This window comes from Apium graveolens, chromosome 10, assembly GCF_009905375.1.
Source record: "Apium graveolens cultivar Ventura chromosome 10, ASM990537v1, whole genome shotgun sequence".
Classification (NCBI taxonomy): domain Eukaryota; kingdom Viridiplantae; phylum Streptophyta; class Magnoliopsida; order Apiales; family Apiaceae; genus Apium; species Apium graveolens.
The window spans coordinates 235,531,804-235,557,762 of NC_133656.1; the positions used below are offsets into that span (position 1 = coordinate 235,531,804).

General features: G+C 34.0%; 4 protein-coding genes across 4 annotated transcripts; 3 read left to right on the forward strand and 1 right to left on the reverse strand.

Moving 5' to 3' along the window:
* Positions 1 to 4,386: 4,386 nt before the first annotated feature.
* Positions 4,387 to 9,110, forward strand: LOC141692872 (pumilio homolog 12-like). The gene is made up of 5 exons (XM_074497819.1): positions 4,387 to 5,342; positions 5,460 to 5,622; positions 6,612 to 6,775; positions 6,868 to 7,123; positions 8,675 to 9,110. Exons 1-5 carry the CDS (start codon positions 4,510 to 4,512, stop codon positions 8,792 to 8,794), a joined length of 1,536 nt encoding a protein of 511 aa, XP_074353920.1. The 5' UTR covers positions 4,387 to 4,509; the 3' UTR covers positions 8,795 to 9,110.
* Positions 9,111 to 11,708: 2,598 nt separating this feature from the next.
* Positions 11,709 to 14,252, forward strand: LOC141693648 (uncharacterized). Its single transcript, XM_074498801.1, has 3 exons — positions 11,709 to 12,319; positions 12,812 to 13,159; positions 13,254 to 14,252. Exons 1-3 carry the CDS (start codon positions 11,900 to 11,902, stop codon positions 13,896 to 13,898), a joined length of 1,413 nt encoding a protein of 470 aa, XP_074354902.1. The 5' UTR covers positions 11,709 to 11,899; the 3' UTR covers positions 13,899 to 14,252.
* A 1,761-nt stretch (positions 14,253 to 16,013) lies between these two features.
* Positions 16,014 to 19,226, forward strand: LOC141689456 (protein arginine N-methyltransferase 2). The gene is made up of 3 exons (XM_074493746.1): positions 16,014 to 16,339; positions 17,880 to 18,275; positions 18,748 to 19,226. The coding sequence occupies exons 1-3, from the start codon at positions 16,066 to 16,068 to the stop codon at positions 19,059 to 19,061; spliced, it is 984 nt and encodes a 327-aa protein (XP_074349847.1). The 5' UTR covers positions 16,014 to 16,065; the 3' UTR covers positions 19,062 to 19,226.
* Positions 19,227 to 19,396: 170 nt separating this feature from the next.
* On the reverse strand, positions 19,397 to 21,993 carry LOC141689454 (subtilisin-like protease SBT1.7). Its single transcript, XM_074493742.1, has one exon. The coding sequence runs from the start codon at positions 21,906 to 21,908 to the stop codon at positions 19,617 to 19,619; it is 2,292 nt and encodes a 763-aa protein (XP_074349843.1). The 5' UTR covers positions 21,909 to 21,993; the 3' UTR covers positions 19,397 to 19,616.
* Positions 21,994 to 25,959: the final 3,966 nt, after the last annotated feature.

Sequence of the window (25,959 nt, forward strand, 5' to 3'; positions counted from 1 at the left end):
GAATGGACTTTGAGAGTCTAAAGGAAGAGGTAGCTAGACTCAAAGCAGAAGGTGTCAAGACAAAATCTAAAGCTTCTGTTGTTGAAAAGAAATTTCCAAAGCCTAAGGGTATTGTGATAAAGGAAAGAACCAATTCTGAGGCAACCAAAGCCAAATCAGAAGTGGAAATTGATCTAAGGTCCAAGGGCAAAGAAAAAGTTGATGAACCTGTAAAGGTTTATATGCCAGTCATGGATGAAGAAATAATTGATGAAGAATATGCTAGTCTTACTCTGGTGCAAAAGAAGATTTTTCAAACCACCTCTGACATGGCTCATGTTGTTCAGAGTCAAGGCTTAGTAAACTCTGATATGACAGTGAAGCAAGCAACCTATGACATAGCTCAAGTTGGCTTGATATCAGAACATAAGGAAAAGGAAATCTCTGACATTGCTCATGTTAAACCTTCAAAGATACTCCTACCAGGATTCACCAAAGCTAAACAGACTCAACCTTTGAAGACTGCAATAAGTGGTTTTGAAGCAAGAGTTGTTACAGGAAAGGAAGCAAGAGATAAATCTGGATTGGGTAGTTCTGATGAAAGAAGAGTACACAACACTAACAATGATCCAACTTTCTTAAGTGAACCAGGTGTTGGAGCAACTCCTGAAAGATTGAATCGACTTGAATCTGTACAAATGGTTTCCCATACCTTTTTAAAAGAACATTTCTTGTTATATTTTATGACAGATGGGAGGGTATACCATATCAGGCAGAATGCTATACCACTGAAGTATTTTGAGAAACTGGAACATGTTCTATTCCTACTTCAAGTGAAAGACAGATTAACAGATAGTGCTGCTGGTTATTTAAAGTCACAAATTCAAAGACAGAAGAAGTTTTATTTTGTAAAGTCTGACAGCACATACTGTCCCAAGTACAGAGATCACAAAGGTGATATTGTCGAAATGAAGTCTAACTCTGCTAAGATTATAACTACTTTTCTGGTAGGGCTGTCAAAAATATTCGAAAAATCCGATATTCGTCCGAAAAATCCGCATTCATATCCGAAATAAAGCGGATATTATCTGTATCCGACACAAAGCGGATATTATCCGTATTCGAATCCGACGATTGCGGATACGGATACGGATATGGGCATATTCGTATCCGATAATATCCGAATCTGAATAAATATATTTTGTATTTAAATAATTTAAAAATATATTATATTAAATTTATAGTGTGTTTATACACACACATACATATATATATTAAATATTATGTTTATACAAATTTTATAGACATATAGGAAAAAAATATTTGAGTTCAACAATTTGAAGATAACGATTATATTGAAAAGAAAAATAAAATTAATTTTTGAAAAATTAAAATATAATTAAATCACTTTATCACTTATTTTATTTTTTAAAAATGATTTTTTATTTTTAACTATATTTTTTTCATTTTTTTTCATTTTTAATATAAAATAAAAAAATCTAATTGAAAATCGGATTCGGATCTGGATATTATCCGTATCCGGATAGTATCCGTCGGATTCAGATTCAGATATTATTCTTTAAATATTTCCGGATTCGGATACGGATACGGATACGGATTTTCGGATTCGGATCCGGATCCGGATATAGGCAGATCCGTATCCGAATTATCCGTTTGACAACCCTATTTTCTGGGTTATAAGGCCGTGGGATTCAATCTAGAGTCTGACAAGGCATATCTAATCATACTAGATCAGGAGATAAGAAAAGTTAAGATAAATGATCTCAGAGCAACTATTTTTCAAACTGGTGAAGATATAGCTAAATTGATAAATGCTAAAAGGAGGATGGTCAATGAACTTGAATATGCTGAGAGATGTTTGTTGAAGAACTATCTCAGAACAACTTCTGATATCAAAGAGATCAGAAACTGAAGCCAAGTCAAAGATCTACAACTGCTTAAATTCTGAAAGTGTATACAGACTGAAGCTGTTATCAGACCTTAAGATGGTAAAGCTATAAGGACTGTAAGTTGTAGTCAAATTCTCATGCATTTGTACTTAATGTTTTTGACATCATCAAATATCTGTTGAACTTGTATATTATGCTAATTCACAAGTTGGGGGAGATTGTTAGATATATTTGTGATGTCATGTGTAATATGATTTGTGTTTAGTTTTTAGATCTTACTTAAGAGGACAATTCAGTACTTAACTGGAAATCAGCACTTATACTAAAGACAGAACTTAAGTTATCAGAACTTAAGTTATCAGAAGATATTTATCAGGAGATAATACTTAAGATGACTTTCAGATAAGGCAGGCGACTGATTGAAAGGAAAAAAGATCGAGACTAAGAAAGAAAAAATTATGCATGAAGAAGGAATTCTATGAAAAATAGAATACTTGGAAGAAAAGATAACTAGTTGATATATTTTAGGAAGCAGAATTATATTCCATATCAATTAGAACATTATCTTGTAACTGTGTAGTATATAAATACAGGCATAGAGTTTACACTATATGTGTTATCATTATCGAAGTTATTATTCATTGTAACCCTAACAGCTCTCCTGATATTTGTTAATCACTGAGAGAGAACAGTTTCATATTGTAACAGAGTTTATTGTGTTGAATAAAATCTGTGTCATGTTAAGTTATTATATTCGATTTGATTATAGTAAACACTATATTTAACCCCTTTCTACAGTGTGTGACCTAACAAACCCTCATCAACTTAAGATAACAGTAGTGGTCAGATAGAAAAAGAAATATACTCGAGTCGTTGTGAAATGAAGACTAATAGTAGTCATTTTTAAATACATAAACCTATGATGAATTATCAAATGTGTTCTCTAATTTCTTTTAAAAGAAAATGAATCAAAATCCTAGCTAATTATTATGTGGGTTGTAAAATACTTAGAACCGTACACTTCTATGTATGGAAAATTTTGTCATATTGAATAAACTTTTTTATATGAGTACGTTGTGAAGTTTATCAAGTATTGCCCATCTTTGTGCAGAAGATGATTTTAATATGTAATTGATTTTATAATTCAATTTTAAGAATGAAATGTATTTTTTTTCTTTTATTTGAAAATCAATTTTCAAACAACTAAGACATTGTTTAACACAACATTTTAACAACCAATGCACTGACGAAAAAATAAAAAAAATATGTGTAAATAGTAAAATAAGTATATTAAAACAATGAAACATTCTTTTTCGAACATGATAAAAAGAAAAGTTTTATGAATATCACATTTTTATCTAAAATTTTGTAGATCACCTATGTTTTACAATCAAAACATTGTAAAATATATAATTTTGTGAATTATATTTAGGAATATCATTAATTCATCAATATTGTTAAAAGTCATTTAAGTTTAACAAGTATAATGTGTATTTTCTGCAATTTAAACAAATATTCTACAAATTAAACATGTTTTGTAAAATAAAATATTTTATAATGTTTTAAATGCAGTACATTATAATGTTCAAGATTTTGAATAAAATAATGATATTTGTAGAACATAATTCGCAAAATAATATATTTTGTAATGTTTTTATGTAGTTGCAACAGGTCGAACTTGACTCACATGCTAAAACATATTAATTAAATGGATGTCATTTGTTAAAAATATTAATTATTTGAATACGTAATTTAAAGAATTAGAAGCATACCACTATTATTTACCCTAAATATTATATCTAGAACATAATGTTAAGCATCAATATTCAACAAAAAAAAGAGAGTAAAAAAGTGTAAAATACTCATGACATATTTTACTTTTTGTCACTCTAAACAATATAAGTATCAATTTCTTCCAAATATGATCAAAACAAAATGGAATCATAGAAAAAATGTTTAGCAAAAATTAGTAATATTCCGCTAAAGTGCGAGGCCACGGAAACTTTCCTAATATTGCATGGCTCTTTGTTTGCTCAATGCTCTGTCTCCATCCCTCTTCTCTACACAATCATATCTTACTTTTTTAGCTAGCAAGCTCAAATTAAATTTCAATAAAAATCTCACATTACTCTTCACCTTCCCCTTATTATCCCTTTCTTCAGTAGTATTATTGTTAGTTTTCCATCCAATTTCCCTGCATATCTATCTCTCTACACACTCAAATATCTTTGTATTAAAGTATCTTTTTCTTTTTATTTATATTAGATTTTTGTTTAGCTCTTTTTTTCCGGAGCCTTCAGATCAAATCGACGAGAACTGTTAGATTTAATATTATTTATGAGGTATAAGATTCGAATACTTTTAACAACATAGTACAATATACAATGATAAAAATAATCGTGCATTTATACTAGTATTAATAATATCCATTTGTGAGGAAAATTAAAATGTTATAAATTTAATCAAATCTCTCACACACATTAGACTCCTAGACATTCCCCAACTCTTAAACCCCTAGCGCACACACTCTAATCTCTCTCCATTTACGTCTCTCTCTCTCTCTCTCCATCTCTCTGTCTCTCTCTCTCCATCTCTCTCCATCTCTCTCGATTTAGACCACATGGCCAACACTCGGCAAAACCAAACCAATGGCCTCCACCACTCCCCGGAGTTCCAGCCCTCCGGTCATCTTCCGGCGGCTGATCAGGCCTTAAACACCGCCTTTTCATCACTCACTCTCTCCCCACCACCGGCGCCGACTTTCTCTCCGATAAACAGTACCGGTTACCTTCCACATGGTCGTCGTCAAGGTACCACTAACATTCTTAACGACACAAGTTTACAGAATTTAAGGTTTCAGCTTGGTCAGATGGGCTCTGGTGTGGGCCCACGTAATCCAGTTGTGGGCCCGGATATTTTTCCAATGTATGCACCGCCGCCGGCCCTTTATAACAGTTATCTAAATTACCCATCTGGACTTTTGTATAATGATGCTTTGAATTCTCAGTATTCAAGAATGTTGTATGATTTTAATAATAACTTGATTCGCAAGAAACAGATGGACTTGTATCGAGTTCATAATGCTCAGATTATTCAGCCTCAAAATGGTGGTAGTGGTAGTAGTAATGTGTATCGTAGACCGAATAATCGAGTGGTTCAGCCGTATGATTTTGTGAGTTTAAGTGATATGAAAGGTGGGATTGTAGGGTATGCTATGGATCAACACTGGTGTAGAGTTTTGCAGGCTAAGTTTGCTGATCCAAGTCAAGAAGAGATCGAAATGGTGTTATTGGAAATTATTGACTGCGTTGATCAGTTGATGAAAAATCCGTTTGGTAATTATCTTGTACAAAGCCTCATTGTTGTTTGTAATGAGGAACAAAAGAACAGGATGATTTTGTCTGTCACAAAGAACACGTTCCAGTTTGTTGATATTTGTTGTAATCCCCACGGGTACGTGTTTGTTAAAATACAGATTAATTATGCCTTGGATTAGCCTGAATCGTGATTTGCAATACTGTGATCTTATCTTATTATTTTCTTATCAAGATGTTTTTACTTATGTTACAGGACTAGAGTGGTTCAGAAACTTATGGAGAACCTTAGTTCTCCTCATCAACTTTCGGTGTTGATGGCAGTGATAGGATCTGGTGCTGCAATTTTGGCCATTGACCAGAATGGCCATCATGTCATCCAGTATTGCTTGACTCATTTTACAACTGAAGACAACATGGTAATTTCTGAAAGCTCGTTTTATGTACAAATTGATTTGTTGAAAATATCTAGCCAACCATGTTTATAGAAGTGTAGAATCTTGATTGATGAGTGTTAGGTACACAAAATAAGTATTGGTGCAGCATTGCACATGCCTGGTATTTTTTCAGTTTTCCATTTGTATGTGCACTTCCTCTTTGGTTTCTTTATTAGCTTTTGAAGAAAATTTAGCTACTTAGGGCTTGTTTGTTAACCTATGGGGTGCGTTGCTCAGTTTTGCAGTTTTTAATTTTTGTTAATACAATGCATCATTGTTGTCTTTTGGTTCGATTGAATTATTTGCGACTCGTGTGTTGAATTATTTTGTGGGACTTTCGAAATGTGATTTCTGTCCACTTCTAAAGTGAAATATATAGCTTCAGCATTTCAACTGAATTGAATTATACATTTTTTAATTTGATTAGATTATCCATCTGTTTTTGAGGTTTCTGTCCAGTTTAAAGGTTTTAACATTTACCAAAACGAGTTATTGCTAGCATAGTGTAGATTAAATTCTTTAATTTTGAAGAATGAATTGGAACAGCTCAATACGGGTCCTTGGATACCTCCAAACATAATGTTGTAATTATTTACATCAACTCACAGCTAAACAATTAAAGCCTAATTTTTTCAGTCTCTACCTTTTACTGTAGCTTTATGAAACCTGGTATGGACCTATAAACACATTCAGAGGCTCATAGAAAGCTATCGCTTCCTAGTACCTGTTACAGATTTTTTTGTTACGGTTGAATTAGTCTGATTAGCGCATACCAAAACAGTTATCAGTATCTATATCTTACTAGTCACAATATTTTATTAACTAAACACTTTCACATTATTTCACTATACAGCTGTTGGTCGTGTTCTCTGTAGTAATCTGTATCGTTTCTAGGATATAGTATCAAACGTTATTATTGGTATAATATGTCTGCTTCAATGAGTTATCTAATTTTGAGGTGTCAATAACAGCTTCTCATCAATAACCTAGCGGATAACTGTTATAAAGTTGCCGTAGACAGAAGTGGCTGCTGTGTTCTGCAGATCTGTGTGGAAAAATCTAAGGGGCAACCTAGACAACGGGTAGTTTCTGAGATCTTAGCTAATGCAGTTCATCTCTCCAGGGATCCTTATGGGTTTGTTCTTTCTGCTACTTTGGTGTATTTTTCTTTTCGCTATATCTGATGTTTTAAACTAACATATTCAAACATTGTATTTGTACATCTAGCAATTATGTGCTACAGCATATGCTGGGACTGAGAGAACCAGATATCAAAGCAAATCTCATGAAACAACTGGAAGGAGAATTCATGCACATCGCGTGCAATAAATATGGGAGTAATGTTGTAGAAAAGTTTCTTGAGTCGGGTGAAGATCATTCTTCACAAATTATAATGGAGATTGTCGGAGATTCCAATGCATCGATGATCCTGTTGGACCCCTTCGGAAACTATGTGATTCAGTCTGCATTAGCTGTTTCTAAGGTTAGTTCATTGCTCAAATTCTCATATTCTCAGATGTTATCAATGCACTTCTGTTTCTCTATCAATCAATGTGAAGTTGTGAACTAGTATTAGGTGGACAAATCCCATGTCAAGATTTGCACCAAATGTTTGTTGCATTTGAATTCATTTTCTTTACTCTGTGTATTTAGAAAACACAAGAAAATTGTATGGAAAGGAAATGGCAGTGAAATGTAATAAAGTTATGACTCAGGAGACACTTGAATAGATTCTGCTACTAGTAATTTTTATGGTTTATCAATAGGTAACAGTCTAAATAATTATCTATAGCATTTTGTCTTCATGTATTTTACACTTCTGCATAAGCCATAAAGCCCTTGGTGTTTGGCAAGCCCTCTGTGTCTGGTGGTGTGGCAAATCTTTAAATTATTTACCCAATTTTTTGTAAGAAACTAAAAATGGTCTGGTATTTTTTCTGAATCTGTTTCACTTCCTTATCCAAAAAAGTGAACTGTTCCACTACCGGTCCCAACTAATTATACCCTTACTTTCTTTCTAACAACTTATTAATGCCCTCTAAGAAATTTACCCTCTTTTTATCTGTAGTTAGTTATGCACATCCTTTAGATATCTATTAGTTCTCTTCAAAAATTTCACAACTTCCTCTCTAGAAAAGATTTTGCAGTGTGCACTGCACGTCTGCACCTAAAGTTTGAATCGTACTTCTACTTTTATGAGTTTCATAAACTTTCCACTTTCTCGAAATATGCACTTCTCTAAAATTTAAGCTGTGTCTAAATGTGCATTGTGCTTTTTCCATCGAATATTTTTCAAACTTATTCTCCATGGAACTTTATAAAGTTTCCTGACATTGGCTATATGCTAAATCGACTCAATTTTCTGGAATTGGATATTTGCTTATGATGGAACAAGAAACTCTCACCAAACAAGTTTTCAAATCAAACAGAGAAAATGAAGCAAAATGTTGCTGAACAAAAAGCCAGATTTCTTGATAATTCAGAAGTATCATGTTTATCTGATCTTCTTCTCTCCCTTCCTCATTTGACTTTCTTTTCTTTGCCTTGTGCTATAATTCAAGCTCAATTTTTGGACGTCAAAGGTTAATCCTATCATTAGTTTTAAAAAGTTTAGACAAATAAGAGAAACTATAGACGGTTACTCTAGTGACCAAGACTTGGCTAGCTGTATATATGTTTTAGATTGCCTATTTTTATTAAAAGGTAAGCAATGTTTTCCTAGTGTGCATATGCAGCATTTGGTCAATGTGAATTATAAGGTAAGTAATGTGAAACAATCTAAACTTTTCGCTTGTTGACCTACTTTCAGTTAGATATCTTTTATCCCACCTGTTAATAATGTCTGTTTTGACTTCTCATTGGAGATTGATAAAACACAGTATTGTCAACAATTGATTGCATAAGAACAAAGCCTTGTTGAAATGTAAATATAACATTTTTCAGGTTTTCAACCAGACTTTAGATGCTTCTCTTTGTTCTCAAGCCTTTACTCAGGGATGCTATGTAGTGATAATATTTGTTTATTTTAATACAGGGGGCTGCGCGGAATGCACTTCTTCAGTTAATCCAAGACAATGCCTCTTCCATGCGAAGCAATCTCTATGGAAGAAAGATTATAGCGTGTCTGGAGAAGAGAAAGAATAACTTGATGTAGGAGTCTCCTGTCGAGTGATTGCTGTTGTGGTGTTCCAGATCTCTGGAAATAACTGATGTTGTTCTGTTGTTCTTGGTCAGGTAGCGAAACTTTCGTATTTGTAGGTCGTTGAAATAGTTGAATATGCATTGTATTGGTATCATGAAATGTCTGTAGTCTGTTTACAGCATTGTTACTTATACTTAAAAGACAGGGAATCAGAAGATAGGGGAATAATCAGGGAAATTGAGTCTTGAGATTGTTGTTTTTTTAATACAGGAATGCCTATGGGCTATGGACAAAGATGACAGTTATGAAATTTTTATTGTTGTCTTTTTACTTTTCACCCCCATCTTCTTTTGCTTGTTACCTGTTATAAAAGAAGTGGTGAATGGTGTGTTGAAGCTATTCTGGCAATCATATTAACGTCCTTGAAGCAATTGCAATAAATTTACTCCCTCTATTTCATTTTAACTGTCGCTTGACTTTTCTGCACGTATTTCAAGATGTTTTGACCGCATAGTAAAAATTATTATTTTTTAAATTTTCTTTATGTATATAAGAATTTTAAAATCATTATTTTAACTATACGGTCAAATCACTTCGAAATGAGTGTAAAAAAGTTAAATTACTATTAAAATGAAAAAGATGGAGTAGTTGATGAATAGAGTCACCGACCATATGTTGGGATTTTGGGCCTGGATACATGAAAGAGTAATGCGAGATTATTATCTACGAGAAGATTGAATCAAATTAGAAGTTTGAATAAATTTGACTGCATCAATTTATAATATTGGTGTTTGTTAATGGATTAAATTAATTGTTAGTTCCAAATTGCTAATTTTTAAAAAAAATGCGTAAATTTTTTTTCGAGTTAAAATATAAATAACCAATTATACTCCTATTTACCAAATAGTTTCATTCAAATAGCTACATTCAATTTATCGGTCAAAATTGTTAACTCAATTTTAAGAATGTACGCAATTCGGATCAAATCGATTTTAATATAAAAGTCGGAACCAAATTAGTTAAGTTCAACACCATATAACTGTTAATTCAAATATAGTGCGTTCATGCATGCATTTTTGAAACCTGATATACATCCGTTGCGAATGATCAAGAATGGAGACATGGGAGCATGCTAAGCGGATAAACGATTAAACAAATATGCAAAGGTGATGAATGATCAGAGGTTCCCATGCGCACACCGCCCACATGAAGCAGGGCCGTTTTGCACATACGCTAATCATTTTAAGGTTATTATTATTATTATGTGCAAGAATTCACGAGTTATAGTCGTCTGATCTCATTCTACAACCCCCCCGGCTACCTCGTCAACTCAAATGCTACCGGTCCCCACTCTTGACTATTGCCCCTGCCCGTTCGTTCTCCCTCCTTCGTCATTATTTTGGTTTTTCTCGCCTCATCTCAATCAATCCTCATCTATCGCCGCTGGAGGTGACACATGATTGTTAATGGGGCGGGTTCGGGGCGAGAATTGACATTTTAATACACGTCCCGTGTAAAAGAAATTTGTCCCGAACCTGTCCCGTTCCTTGCAAAAATTTATAATGTATCCTCATTTCTGTTTTACGGGGCAAATCTTAATCCCCGTTCCCTCCTATGACCATTTTCAATACATATTTTTTCTAAATAAAATTATTTTTTATAACATATTATTCAAAAGAAATATATAGATGATTTAAAATTTGCTATACAATATATTTATTTTATTAGGTATATATGAAATAAATAAATTATAATTTATTCTATATTATAAATATATTTTACCACAAAATATAATATATATACTATATTCGGGGCGGGGCGGATTTTACCCGTGGAGATTATAAAAATATCGTACTCGCCCCATATTTAAACGGGATAAATTTTGTTCGTTTGCCTCTTCAAAATTCAAATCACCAATCTTTTGAACATATTTATCTACAAAACATCTATTTCATTTGTAAAAAAACAGTAAAGCACCGTGACAATTTAACATTTGAGAACAAATTGTGAAAAATAAAATTTTAAATTCTAATATTTCTTGTTAAAAAATTATCTTTTGCTGTCATGTACTCTGTCCCAATTTATTTGTTTAATTTGATTTTTTTATAATTAAATTGACTCAACTTTCATTATTAATAAAAATTTATTTTTTATTATTTTTAAAAATTAAAAAACATATGTTAAAATAGATTAAATATATTTTTAATGGTATATTTTTTATAAATATTTTCAGTTATTTATTATATGAAATTTTTTGTTAAAGTTGGATCGATCTAACTTAAAAAAATTAAACGAAAGGGATAGATTGGGAAGGAAAGATAATTTCTTGCCATAAAATTGTTCTTTGCTGTCGTATACTATCCTATCTAATTTTGCAATCCACTACTATAATAGATTAATAGTCAGCTCTTTATATAGCAATCAACTAAAATAATACTCCCGGTTCCATGTTACCAAACATACCTAGTATATGTTGCTTATCGCAGAGTCTGGATAGGGTAAGATATACGCAGTATTCCCCTCATTCAAAAGAATGATGAGACTGTCTCCCAAAAGACTACCAGCTTATATGTGTGCATGTGCACAATATGTAAAAGATCCCGGGCTTATTCATGCTAAACGATTTATTATTAATTTACGTCTAATCTATAATATTATACATGAGTGATCTTGTTGAATTCGTATTTATGAGTACTTTAATAAAATGAAGTTTTAATATTTAATACTAATACGAAATTAAAGATATTAACAATCAAAAGTGTGCATTGATAAACGTGTACAACAAAAATAGGAAACGTTTTTAAGGACGGAGGGAATATCTCATCACAATAATTTCCAACCAATATTATTAGAATTAATTAGGAATGATATAAAACAACAAACCAAATCAATAAATATCAACACTATAATCACACTTAACACTCCTAATCAGAAAGTTCAAACATTACGTTACGTTTTTCCAACTCGCAACAAACACTTCATCCATCGTATCTACTTACACATTACACACACAGAACAAAAACACAAACACAAACTCTATCTCCTTTCTTAAAAAAACACACACTGACACACACACATTCTTACAACAAAAGTCCAAGAAAACAAAATCAAAAACAAATGGACAGAAAACCAGGTTTTTTCACTTCCTTAAAACAAGAAGTAACCCGAAGCTTATCTCCGGCGAGGTCACGCAGCCGGAGAAGCCGGAGCAACTCGCCGCATTCCGGCTTACTCCGGCGCCGGAAAACAAAAAACCAAACTGACCATTTTATGTTTAGATCAGGCAGTTTAAGACCAAGTGAAGCATTGTCTCCGTTAAGAGAAGGTCCTGATCCCAATGAAGTAATGGACGGTGGAGATTCAAAGAAGAAGAGTCATTGGATGAAAGGTCGTGATCATGGGAATAATAGTAGTAGTAGTAGTAATCAACGGTCGGATCTGAGTTTGATGCTTGGTGTTCTTGGTGCACCGTTAGCTCCTGTGCACGTTAGTTGTAGTCAACTTTTTGCTCATCTTAGTATCAAAGATACTCCCATTGTAATAACCTCTCACTTCCCTCTTCTTGTCTTTTTCTTAAATTATTTTTTATTTATTTTGAAGATTTAATTTAATTTTTATGGTACTTGTTTTGTTTGCTTATGAATTGATTTATTTTTATTTTTTTAAATGTTTGTGAAGTTGCCTATGTGTATGTATGTGTGCTAATTTGCTGTTTTCTGAAGTTTTGTGTTTTAGTGGGCCAGGGAAGAATAGAAAACAAAAACATGAAGTTTTGATTTTTGTTGCTTTGGTGTAATTTCTAGATTTTGTTGTGTAATTTTTATATTTATGGTGTTACTATGTTTGCTTATGTCAGTGTGGATAATTTTTTTTTTTGATAGGGATGGTTGAGTTTTTTTAGTGTTGTTTTGTTGATGTTATAATCAAATGAATGGATAAGGAATGAAGTTGTGGTTAGGGGTGTTTTGCAGTTTAAGATGTTGCAAGTATGGATAATGTGTTAGTTGACTCGGTGGATTATTGTTGCAGGAAACCTCATCTGCTCAGTACATTTTGCAACAATTTACTGCGGCGTCCGGAGGACAGAAGCTTCAGAATTCTACTCGAAATGCATATGCAATGGGGAAGGTGCGTATGCTGTCTTTTGATATTGAAACAGCTACGAAAGTGATAAAGAGCAGGAATTCGTCAAAAACAGCAGAATCGGGAGGTTTTGTGTTGTGGCAGATGCATCCAGATATGTGGTATGTTGAGCTTGCGCTTGGTGGCAGCAAGGTACATGCTGGTTGTAATGGTAGCCTTGTGTGGCGGCACACACCTTGGCATGGTGCACATGCTGCGAAAGGGCCTGTTAGACCCTTGCGACGTGCTCTTCAGGTATAGTGTTCTCTGATCATTCGTTTGGTTTTTCTTTTATGTTTTAAATTTTGGTATTAGTGTTTGAATTGATCTGACGTATTTTGGGGTTCAGGGTCTTGACCCGAGAACCACTGCAAGCATTTTTGCTGAGGCGAGATGTATTGGTGAAAAAAAGATCAGTGGAGAGGAATGTTTTATTCTCAAACTTTGCGCTGATCCACATACATTGAAAGCCAGGAGTGAGGGGCCAGCAGAGATCATAAGACACGTTTTGTTTGGGTATTTCAGCCAAAGAACAGGACTTCTGGTGCACTTGGAGGACTCTCACTTGACTCGTATCCAATCCAATGGTGGTGATGCTGTTTACTGGGAGACCACAATCAATTCATTTCTAGACGATTATAGGCCCGTCGAGGGGATTATGGTTGCTCACTCGGGCCGATCAGTAGCTACTCTTTTTAAGTTCGGAGAAACAGCGATGAGTCACACCAAGACAAGGATGGAAGAAGTATGGACAATCGAAGAAGTGGCATTCAATGTCCCAGGTCTGTCAGAAGACTGTTTCATTCCCCCAGCTGAACTAAGATGTGAATCTATTAGTGAAACACGTGAGCGCCCCAAGGAGGGTAGAGGAAAGACTGTTGTGGCTTCTGCAGCAGCAACATCATATCAAACCAAAGTTGCAACACTGGAAAGATCACACAGCGGCCGTGCCAGCAACAAATTCTACTTTGAAGATGAATACAAACAAAAGTGACATTGTTCGTTGATCAAACTGGATATAAAGGTAGCATTTAGTTTAGTAATGTAGGATCTCTGTTAACCGAGGTGTCTTGAAATTGATAGCCAAGTCTCCTACAATCTGTAAATATTATTAAAATGTAGTTGGAGTCAGGTGATTCAATCAACACTCAGTCAGGAGTTCCATGATAAATATGCATACCTTTCGGAAAGGAGGTTTGTTATCCTCACTTTGCTCATACATTAAACCATGTAAATTCTCTCATTATTGTGCAGCAGTCTTCGAGCTGTTTTGCTTGATAATAAACTTGTTAGCAAGTCATTGTTTATCATAATTCTCATAGGAATCAAAGTTTTCTGATTTTAGTTACTGGAAAATACACAAAGCAATCTTTATTCTGTGAAAGGAAGATAGTTGTATCATCTGTACAAGTCCGAAAAACTAGAAACTGAGTTCATCATTTGACTGCATTTTTGCATATGGATCATAACTTCTCATATGAACTCTATGTGACTAACGAAAACTGTCTCTCTACTTCTCGGATCAAAGGCAAGGTCGGATCAAGGATAAATCTCCCTACAACCTGATAGACGGTAAGGTTTTCGATGTCATAATTCTTGGTATGGTATGAAGTGTGAACTATATGTTTGTAATGTTAGGAATAAAAGCAAAAGGTGTGAGCATATCATGATGTTCCCAAAAGATTGTACCCACCATGATAAATCTTTGCTTCATTTGTTATCTTGTATCTAATATCAATCATCATCATAGCTTTTGTAAAGGAATGCAAGAATTCTGTGGCTGCAATGTACATCAACTTTCTTGCATTTGAGTTGCTGATTATGTTTTGTTTTTGTCAAAATATAGATGTACTTATAACCTACAAAATTATGACATGCGAATCAAAATGAGTGTTAAGATACTAAAGATAGGTTACTTGAGAAAGCATGCGTCTAAAGGCTGAAGCCCAATCTGTACGTTTTCTTAGTTTACACCTCCAGCTTCAAGCCCAACTTTATTACAGACAACTCCTAATTTTATTGTGCATACAATTTTGTCATATTGCAACTCCGAATTTTATATCTACAATTTTGTCATAGCAACTCCGAATTTATGTAGCCTAAAATTTTATTCTATTTTCCAAAATTTTGTTAAAGTACGATCAAAATAAAAAAATTTGGCCCAACTACATAAAATGTGCCCGCAAGGGTTGCTCAGTTGGTTAAAGAGAGAATAATTATTCTCTTAGCCACATGCTCGAATCCCACGGTTGAACAATTTATGATTATGCGTCATGAATCACAGACAATTGTATTGTATTGATACGTAGTTTGTAGGGTATTGCGTGAACCCGTGAGTTTTACGCAAGAAGCACCCGAAAGATAGACACTGCAGGGCTATTCATATTTTTCCAAATTTTATACAAAACAAGGATGTGCCAAATACACGTTTCTTTTATTATTATTATTATTATTTAGAAGAAACACTTTTTTTATTTAAAAGAAACACGCCTTACAAACATGCGTATATAGATGAATACATGTAAAATATGCATGAATATAATGCACATTTTTTTTTATAAATTTTAATATATTGAATACCAACTTATTTTTTGGGGATTTAAGACCAAAACTCCCGTCTACAGATAGTTTGAACATTTGAAACTCAAATGTAAGATTTTGATAAAATACCCAAATTTTATTGGATAGTTTTTGTAAAATATAAACAAAATTAGGTGGATGGACAACATTTTTATCGTTATCGTTGGAGTATGATTGCAAATTGTTTCCACAATAATCAATTAACTGATATTAAATATTCAGTTGATTAATTTTGAAATTAATAAATTTTACATATTTAATTTTGGATAAGAAATTGAAATTTCTAAACGATGAAAACATTAATTAAATATTCACATTCACAATTATACAACTACCGCTATATTAAATTTGTTAGTTAAAATTAAATAAATAATGAACAAATTAAAATAATAAAACTACCTAAATTCATAGATGACAATTGGCAATAAAAATTTAGTAAATTATAAAGTGATAATAAATAATCCGTAATAAATAAAAATAAACAAAATTTAAAAATTGAAAAATATTTCCATAAACCCTAAACCTACAAAATGTATGTATGATGTATAACTGAAACACACAGTCACACACACAGTAAAGCAATGGCGGAACAGAACGAACTATGCTCGGCAGCTAAAAACGGCGACGTATCGAAAGTGAAAGCTCTAATTGCTTCAGGAGCTGACGTCACTTACTTCGATGCTAACGGATTAACTCCATTAATGCACGCCGCTAAACAAGGTCACGCTGACGTTGTTAAGATCCTTCTAGAAGCCGGAGCTCCGTGGAACGCTCTGTCACCGTCTAACCTCTCCGCCGGTGACTTCGCCATGGATTCCGGTCACCAGGACGCCTTTGACCTCCTCCTTAACGCCGGTAATTTAATTAATTTTAATAATTAATTAATTTTATTCAAATTCAGTATTATATTGAGTATTAAATTGCTCGTGTTGTTAGTTATATGTATATGTTGATTTTGAGTTGCGGCGAATAGAGTTTGACTTCGAGAACGAAATGATGCGGTAATTGAATGTTGCGGTAATTATGATTTATGTAGTGATTGGGGTTTTGGTAGATAATTGATGTTGCGGTGATTACTTGAACATTCCATCACTACAGTAATAGAAAAGTAATAGAATGTTGATGCTGTTAAAATAAGTAATTATAATATTCAAGTAATTTTAATTGAACATTATATTGAGTGTTTATTTGCTCCTGTTTTCAGTTATATGTATATATTGATTTTGAGTTGAGGGATTGAGTTTTGAGTTCGAGAATGAAATGGTGTAGTAATTGAGTGTTGCGGTAATTATGATTAATATAGTGATTGAGTTACGGTTGCTAATTGATGTGAGAGTTTTTGTTTACTATTGTTATTAGTTCTATGTGTGTCTACGTATTATTTTTATGATTTTTACTTGTGGATGATAGAGTTTGTAAGTTTGAGATGTAATTTAGTAGTTGGATGGTAGTAATTTGATGCACAGAGGGATTGAATTACTGTACCTGATTGATTAGATGTTTCTGTTTCAATTAATGGAGGATAGAGTTTAAGATTGAGGTTGGTTTCATTTGTTTCCTGGGAAGTGTCTTTCTTGTTTTGCTGCACTTGTTTAGCTTCATGAAAATGTTTACGTGATTTTTTCGAAGATTCCTTTGAAAAATGTTGAAATTTATTCGGAAATTGACTTCCTCTTTTTTAAAGAAGTAAACAGTATCCTAATTGGAAATTTTCTAACTCTTCACAGTGGAAGCTGATGTAAAAAAAGTAAATGAAGATACAAAAGATGAGGCAAATTTAGCTCTCTGACGAGCTAGGATCCCCATTATTTTAATTTGTTTTCTTAATTTGCATTTTATTTTAAGGACTTATAATGAAGTTTAGGAATCGTAGGTTTCAAATGGACCTAGTTTTTGTCTTGGTGGAATTACTGGAATATGTGGTCTAGCAGACATGCCATAGCTTTAAACATTTTTTTATACACAATGCCATTTATGACAAGGCCTTTGATCTTAGTTAAAAGTGGTTAAAATATAGTTGATAAATTCCGCATTTCTGCACATGGGACCTGCTCTCCTTCCGTTTAGTGATCTTAGATTATTTTTGCATTCTCACTAAATAGATCATTATCTTTTCTCATTAATCTTGGATAATTTTTTGCATTCCCACAAAATAAATCTGTATTTTTTCTTATTTAAAGAATCTTCACAATTTCACAAAAAATTATTAGATCATTGAAAAATAATAAACAATTTTGTGGTGGTGTATGTCAAGCAGAATGCCCTTTCTTTACGGTTCACCTTCGAATTATTTTGACTTCGTTGTACCAAGTTTTACTGTTTAAAAAGAAAATAACGGTTTGTAATTTTCGATTTGCTTATTGTTTTCCTATTCTACAATTCTGTACTTTGATAGGGATACAGGCTGAATTGATTCTTGGAACTATTGCTAGGAGAGCTTATGGAAATGAAGATTCCAACAAGAACTACTTGGAAGACAGAGTCAGTTTTAGTGAGGATAAATTGATGGAATCTAATAGTAAAGCTATTATGATGGCTTGGGAGAAGCCACTAATGGAAGCTCATGCAAAAGCGATTTGCTCAAGGGGTGGTCACATACTAAACATTGGATTTGGTATGGGACTTGTGGATGCTGCTATACAGCAATATGGACCTGTTACACACACTATTGTCGAGGCTCACCCAGAAGTCTATAATCGTATGATAAGTTCTGGATGGGGTGAGAAAGAGAATGTCAAAATAATATTTGGTCGTTGGCAGGATGTCTTGTCTCAGCTTGAATCTTATGATGGTAAGTTGGTAACCAATCTAGTAGCGTTTTCTACATTAACTATATGCATTAAAGTATCATCATTTACACTTCAAAAATGCAGTTGTTTCTCTTTTTCTTTCTTCAATAGAACTTCATTTATAAATTACTAAAGTTCATCCAAGTGGATCTGAATATTGAGTATGGAAGAGGCTCTTAGTTATTCCTTAGGCCAACAAAAGATTAATGTCTGCTTGTCATCTTCCTAGTATATTAAGCAAGGACAACGGCATTGTTTTGTGGTAAAAAATGTAAGACTAAAGCTGATAATCCTGCTAGCTATGCTAGACGTACTTGTATAAACTCAAGCGAGTAATTGTGTTAAAAGATGATTGCTTATTTTCTTGAAATAAACATTTAGGAGTATTATGAAGATATGAGAGAGTTCCATCAGCATCTTCCTGTTTTAGAAACCTCAAATTGTTTCTGATATAATTATGGCCATCTTCTGCAGGAATATTCTTTGACACTTACGGAGAGTATTATGAAGATATGAGAGAGTTCCATCAGCATCTTCCTGTTTTATTAAAGCCTGAAGGACTCTACTCATTTTTCAATGGACTTTGTGGAGGTAATGCCTTTTTTCATGTAGTTTACTGTCAAATAGTTTCTTTAGAACTTCAAAGTTTGGGTTACTCTACACAGTTGATACCCTTGCCTGTTAAGGATTGTTTGGGTGAAGAGGTATGGGAGGGTGTGAAACACAAATATTGGCAGTTAGATACATATTACCTTCCTGTTTGTGAGGTTCTTCAGGATTCTGAATGATTTAAGCTTAGAGTACTTTTTGAGAGAACATTTTTTTTATGAAATGTGTTGGCATAAATATTCATCCGGCGGTTATCTTTTATTCAGAGTATGGATGGTGAAAAAACTGTATGAGTGCTTCTAATCTTCAAAGTATTTCTGTTTTAGTATTAATATTTCTGTAAATGTAATTGCATACCGTTTCCTCCGAATTAGATATTTGTGAAGGGAGACTTTTTTTTTTGCCTAGTAGATGCAGAATAACTGCCTATTATTAGACATTAAAAGATGCCCTGTGATTTTTTACTGCAAATTTTCTGCTTCTAGATCTACAGGTTTACAACTAAAGCTAATAGTAAATCAGAAACTTGTAGCATTTTCTTAAATAATTAATAATTTGATCCAACACAAATAATTAAAACTAGATCCAACATAAATAACTAACATTTAGATCCTGTACTCGGCGAACAAGATAGTTGGATTGAGTATTATACATCAATACTTTGAAAGGGCAATAACAATTTGGCCCTGTTCGGTCATTTACATTGTTTATTAGTGATGATATAGTTACTGCGATCATATCCAGCTGAATGCAATTGGACTACCAACAGTATATTTTCCTCCCGACCATTCTAAACGTGCAAACTTCGTTGTGTCGGATGGCATGGAAGTTGCACTGAACGTCACTGTGTAGTTCTTTTTTTCATTTGGTTTGCTGAAAAGTAGTGCTTCTGGCTCCACAACTATTTTCACATTCGATAGTTCTGAAGACACTGAAACTTTGTATGTGGAGGGCTCGCCCACATTAGTTAGAGTTCGTGTATACTTGACTATGGTTGGTTGACTATCGTCATTATCTTTTCGTAATGCTGTCTGCAGAGCAACGGCAAAGGAGGGGTAGTTAAGATCTCCCACAGTATATTTTTTATCTGCCTGACATGTGTCATTTCTTTTTGTAATTGCCTTGATTTGACTTGAAGTGTAGTTTAAGGCACAAAGGAACCCTAGGTAGTCCTCTACTGTGGCATCGTAGACAAGTCCCGGATCAAGGGCTGATATGGGATCAACATGTCCAGATCCAATATCAAACGGCGTCGAGGGCTTTCCAGTAGCAGTATCCTGTATGGTTTCACCGTTCTTGTATCTGTTGTAGGCTGTTGTCATAAGAGCTGATCTAATAGCTGCAGGGCTCCATTCAGGATGGGCAGCTTTGACTAGTGCTGCTAATCCGCTTATATGAGGACATGACATGGATGTGCCAGATACTATATTGAACTCTACATGCCGAGAATCATTTGCTAAACCACTTGGTCCAACTTTTCCTGGCCATCCAGCTATAATGTTTACACCTGGTGCTATTAAATCAGGTTTTAGTAGATCCGGTGTGATTGGATTAGGACCTCTTGAACTGAATGCTGCCACAAGTGGTGATGGTTCGATGCCCAGGTGCGTACCTCCAGATGCAATTGTGGCCATTGGGTCTGAATCCGAAGATATATACTTCTTTATTGCATCACCAGCAATCTGACCCACAGCTACTGATGGTATAAGATGAGCATCAGCAACAATTTCTTCACCAAAAGAGTTGGTGTTTGCTAATATCATACCTACACCACCAGCATCTCTTACAACCACACCCTTTTGAACTCTAGAGCTCATCCCTCGATCACACACCACAATTTTCCCTGCAACGTCTTTAGGATGTAAATTACCAGCTAGACATAGATTGCCACTTGTGTTACTGGTTTTAATTTCGTAGACCAGTGGAACTAGCACACCTGACAGAGACTTGCCACTATAAAGTGATGAACCGGAAAAATTCTTCCCACTACCAATGCTAGCATAAGCCGGAAAGTCACGGTCCAACGTCCCGGCACCAACAGTAGTAATCCATGGTGCCACATTTGATATGCTCTCAGAACTTGGGCCACCATTTCCTGCTGCGCATGAAACAAAAATTCCATTCAACATTGCAGTGAATGCCCCCACTGCAATAATGTCTCTATAGTAATCAGAAACTGAACCACCTAATGATAGAGATAGTACATTTACACCATCTGCAACTGCTTTTTCCATTCCAGCTAGTATGTCGCTGCTAAAACATCCACCAAGCCAGCATACTTTGTAAATAGCCACTCTGGCCTGTGCTGCCATCCCTCTTGCTGTTCCTGCAGCATAACCAAAGAGACTAGCTCCACTAACAGCTGAACCAGCGGCTGTAGTTGAGGTGTGTGTTCCATGCCCCTCATCATCTCTTGGCGAGTTTGATTCCATAGTTTCGTCAATTGGGCCATAAGTTGCTTCATAACCTTTTGAGAAGGACCTTGCCCCAATGAGTTTCCGGTTGCAACTAGACGAATTAAAGCCTTTGGCAATCTCACACTCACCTTTCCAGGTGCTGGGGACTGGACCTAATCCACTGTCGTCGAAACTTTGGCTTTCTGGCCAGACACCTGTGTCCAGCACTCCTACTACTACATCACTAATTGCATTCGCCTCGGGATAAACTGCTCCACCCTTGTCGAGTCCTAGAAATCCCGGAGTCCGAGTTGTGTAAAGCTCATATCTCATTTCTTCTTGGACTAGTAGGATACCTGGCTGCTGTTCGAGGGATTGAGCTTCCTCAGTAGTCAGTCTCGTGGAGAATCCATGAATTATATCAGTGTATGTATAAATCATGTTAGCAGAATGTGATACTGATTTTATGGACGAATCATACCACTGGAGGTGATCATTAAAACTCAATGGCATTGAGTGCTTGTCCATATGAACTATATAAGTCTTCTCTTTCTTGCCCTTATCTGCAGTGGTAGCATATGCATTGCAGCATAATAGTAGCATAACCACCGGAACAAGTATGAGCTTCATTTATGTTCCAACCTTTTGGTTGTAGGGATTAAACGTCTTGAAGAAGGTTTTAGGCGATGCCTAGGCAATAAGAGAAAAAAAATATAGTAGTGAGAATCTCACTTAGAGTTGCTTTTGTAGACCTATTTCTACGAAGCCATAGTGAGGGATTGGACCCACTGCCACTGCCTAAAGTAACATGAAATTGAACCATCTAACCATTTTCCAATAAAAAATCGTCAGAATTTCCATCTTTTTCTTTATTTCATCATAGCTTTTGTGAAATACACAACTGTTGGACAAAAAAAAGTCTTGTCTAGTTTATCATGTGGTGTCTGCCTATACGACAAGCAATGAGCTTCATTTTTTATTTTTGTATAAGCTGAACATTGCTTCATTTTTTATTTTTCTATAAGCTGAACAACCCTGCTTTGTTCAGTGACTTCAGTCATTAGTAAGATCAATATACGAACGTTGTACTGAGAATGCTATGCCGACAAACTATACTGGTAGAAAGGTATTTCATGTCATTGTTTGAGGTATAAGCATATAAGGTGCAGCTTACCAGATTTCGTTTTAAGTTATTGTCCACGATAGTTAGCGCTGGGGAGTTTATGTAACATGTGTCACTGGAGCAAGAACACCTTAATTATTTACCTTCGAGTATGTGAAGCACTGAAATTATAACTTCCGGTATTCAGAGTTATAAAAGTGCGTGAGAAGTAGCAACAGGGACTTGTAATGATATCTAAATTACAAACTAATCGAGTGGTAGACAAGGATCAGTAGACACGGACCTGAATACAAGAAACTTGCTTTAATTCTCCACCATCTTAACATTCTTATTTACTTTACATAATACGCCATTTTTTAGTCTAGCTAAACCTGTAAAGTCCTACCAACACTTTTTGGTCATACAACACTTTCTTCTTGGACTGTGCTTTGAGCAAGGTATCTTCGTTCATTCACCTTGTTAATGTAATGAAAAAAATATGATGATGTTTGAAAAAATTGTAAATATGTATGGGTACTATGCACTACAGGTTAAGGCTTTTTTTTTCAAAATGATTGGAAATATGATTACTTTACTTTTTTGCTTTTCTGGAAAGCTAATTAATAATTCATGGTATTAGAACCCCACTAGAAGAGTACTTAGCTTTGTATGATTTGATTCATGGTAAGGACCACCAATGTTAAGATTCAGTGTAGAAATTTACAAACAGGAGTATACAATTATGTGATGAAATTAGGTCAGCTAACCATTGAAATTTTGGACCTGAGAATAATACTCAGACACCTTTGTGTTTTCAAATCTTTCGTCCACTACAAATATTGTATTTAAAATTGATCAGAAAGACATAGAAACGTGTAAAGTGGATGGAGTTAGATCAAGGTTATCTAATCAGGTCTAGATTTTGATTAGATGAAATGAACTTTGGAGTTCATTGCTGCCTATTTTATAAAACAAACATTTTTTTTATTGTTTGAAACTACTATGCATTCTTTAATACTTCTTACGTCTCATTTTGTGATCGCATTTTCTAATTTGTTCGTCTCAGTAAAATTGTTTATATTCGGTTAATACGAGTATATGTTTTAACAAATTTTGGAGATGATCGAGAATCGTAACCAGAATCGAGACGACACGAGACGAGTATTTATCACTTGAGTTATATCATCACCACGCTCAACCATTATAGCACTTTTTACCAGTATCTATCAGTTTGTTACTGTGATTGATTATGTTCAATATTTAAATGATCCCTTGTTAAAGAAAGAGCGATGTACAGTAGTGATAGGAAGAAAGATGTTAGGAGTAGTTAGAACCTGAGTAGCGAGGCATGATAATAATTATAAAGACCGGTTTAATTAGTCAGGTGTGATGACCCCATAAGGCCATAGTTGTTGCCTAATAATTGTTACTCCCTCCGTCCCATTAAACATTTCCTCTTTTGACTTTCGGTACTGTTTACGGTAAGCGATTGACTATTAATTTACGTCTAATCTATAATATCAAATATAGTCATGAGTGATCTCGTTGGATTCGTATTTATCAGTACTTTAGTACTTTAATACAGTGAAATTTTTATATTTAATACTAATACGAATTTAAAGATATTAACAATCAAAAGTGTGCATTGGCAAACGTGTACAACACAAATAGGAAACGTTTTTAGGGACGGAGGGAGTATCGATTATGCGTGTACTCATTATTCAACCATTACTGTATATTTTTATACAGAAAGATGAACCTGGGAAAACAAGTATGCATATTTCATCACGCTTTGCTAACCGTTGTGTGTTGCGATTTGTATGCTTACAGGATACGATAAGTCAGAACATTTCAAACATACATAAATTTGAAATACGTCTTTTATATGTATTGTGCGGTTGTGTTATCAAATTAATCTAAATTTTAGAGTTTTTCTAGGTATGCCCATTTGCACACGAGCACAAGCTCTTTTATCTCATTTTTATTGGTGGAATTTGTGTGAATGCAGCGTCCATAAATCCATTAACATTAACACCAGTTTCACTATGAAAATAATAATGGCCCGTTTAGGAAATTGGATTTAAATTCTGGATTTGTTCAAATAAGCTGTTTGAGAATTTGAATCCATGACATTCAAATATTAGTATAAATATGAGAATTTGAAATGACAATTCAAATTCTGTCATTTAAAATCTCTCATTTAAAATGAAATGTAAGTTTCTAAACGCCCTCAGTGTTCATAGAAAACCGTTTAAGTAATTTTTTCCTCGAAATGTAGGGTGTGTGGATTACGTTGCTACTCCTGTAAAATATTAGTGTTCGCTGAAAGCTAAGCATTCTTTTACATTGCAAAATGAATCTTTTTTTATAACCTAGTGCAAGGAAATGTTGGGTGGTGGTTATAAATGTCACTTGGAGGTTAAAAATGACCCTAAATGTCACTTCAAAACGGTATATCGTGTATTGTTTATGCAAAACACCTAAAACGGAACTCCGTGTAACGTTTTGACATTTTGAATTTTTTTATGCGCAAAACGGTAGATAAAGTTCCGTTTTGGTACAAAATGCTATATGATGTACCGTTTTGAGCCAAAACGCTACTTCAACCACCGTTTTGCACATTATAAAAAAATTAAAAAAAAATTTAAAGTACCAAAACGGAAGCCGAAGTTCCGTTTTGCATTAAAAATACAAAACGGAAGACGAAGTACCATTATGAAATGACATTTTGGGCCATTATTTTTAAAATTGACATTTTGAACCATTTAACACTCAAAATTGACATTTTGATCTATTGTTCGGAAATGTTTGTATTCACCTAGAAATTGAAATGTCACCAGACAGATCGTTTTTTCAGTAAAAATATGAACCAAACAGCAGATGAGTTTTGTATTGCTTTTACAATCTTCGGTTCTAGATAATTTAATTTTGAGAGTCAGTGTAGCAGCCTGACAGCTCCAGGCCTCGGCCGAAGCCCAGTTTTGCAATTTAAATAAGCCTAAGTTTTATAAGGACAAGTTTAGATTTAGCCTCAGCTACAAAAAAGTAAAAAAAAAAGATTATAAAATGATTTGTCAAATAAGGTGGGATGCTTTAATTGGTATGTAATAATATAGGGGCTGATTGCGATCAAAATTTATCGTGAAAAATTTTGTACTCAATTTAGTAACTCTGACATTTTTCTTAAAAAAACTGAAGTAAATTACAAAAAAAGTTCTTACTCTGAAGTAAATGAAAAAATAAATGGCAGACATCAACAACAGCAAAATCAGCTAAAAAACAGTTTGGTAAAATTAAAAAACTGCTTTTCGGAAAAGTATTTTTGACATAAAAGTTTCTGTTAGAATTTTAGCTTTTACGGGAAGCAAGATGCTGATTTTCACATCAAACCTCATCAAAAATATTATTTTTTATATTAAAACGATAAACAAATTAAAAATATTTCCAAACAGTCATTTGATTTTATTAAAACGATAAACAAATTAAAAATATTTCCAAACAGTCATTTGATTTTTTAACAGCATTTTTTTCATCAGCATTTTTTTTAACACTTTTTCATCACTACTTTTTTCTAACAAC

Bases quoted from the DNA above. Each gene is read 5' to 3' on its own strand.
- LOC141693648 (XM_074498801.1), top strand. From the start codon at position 11,900: ATGGACAGAAAACCAGGTTTTTTCACTTCCTTAAAACAAGAAGTAACC. The intron at 12,320-12,811 runs GTAATAACCTCT...TTATTGTTGCAG, and splicing joins GTATCAAAGATACTCCCATT to GAAACCTCATCTGCTCAGTA. The intron at 13,160-13,253 runs GTATAGTGTTCT...TTTGGGGTTCAG, and splicing joins CCTTGCGACGTGCTCTTCAG to GGTCTTGACCCGAGAACCAC.
- LOC141689456 (XM_074493746.1), top strand. From the start codon at position 16,066: ATGGCGGAACAGAACGAACTATGCTCGGCAGCTAAAAACGGCGACGTA. The intron at 16,340-17,879 runs GTAATTTAATTA...GTACTTTGATAG, and splicing joins TGACCTCCTCCTTAACGCCG to GGATACAGGCTGAATTGATT. The intron at 18,276-18,747 runs GTAAGTTGGTAA...CATCTTCTGCAG, and splicing joins TCAGCTTGAATCTTATGATG to GAATATTCTTTGACACTTAC.
- LOC141692872 (XM_074497819.1), top strand. From the start codon at position 4,510: ATGGCCAACACTCGGCAAAACCAAACCAATGGCCTCCACCACTCCCCG. The intron at 5,343-5,459 runs GTACGTGTTTGT...CTTATGTTACAG, and splicing joins ATTTGTTGTAATCCCCACGG to GACTAGAGTGGTTCAGAAAC. The intron at 5,623-6,611 runs GTAATTTCTGAA...TGTCAATAACAG, and splicing joins TTACAACTGAAGACAACATG to CTTCTCATCAATAACCTAGC.
- LOC141689454 (XM_074493742.1), bottom strand. From the start codon at position 21,908: ATGAAGCTCATACTTGTTCCGGTGGTTATGCTACTATTATGCTGCAAT.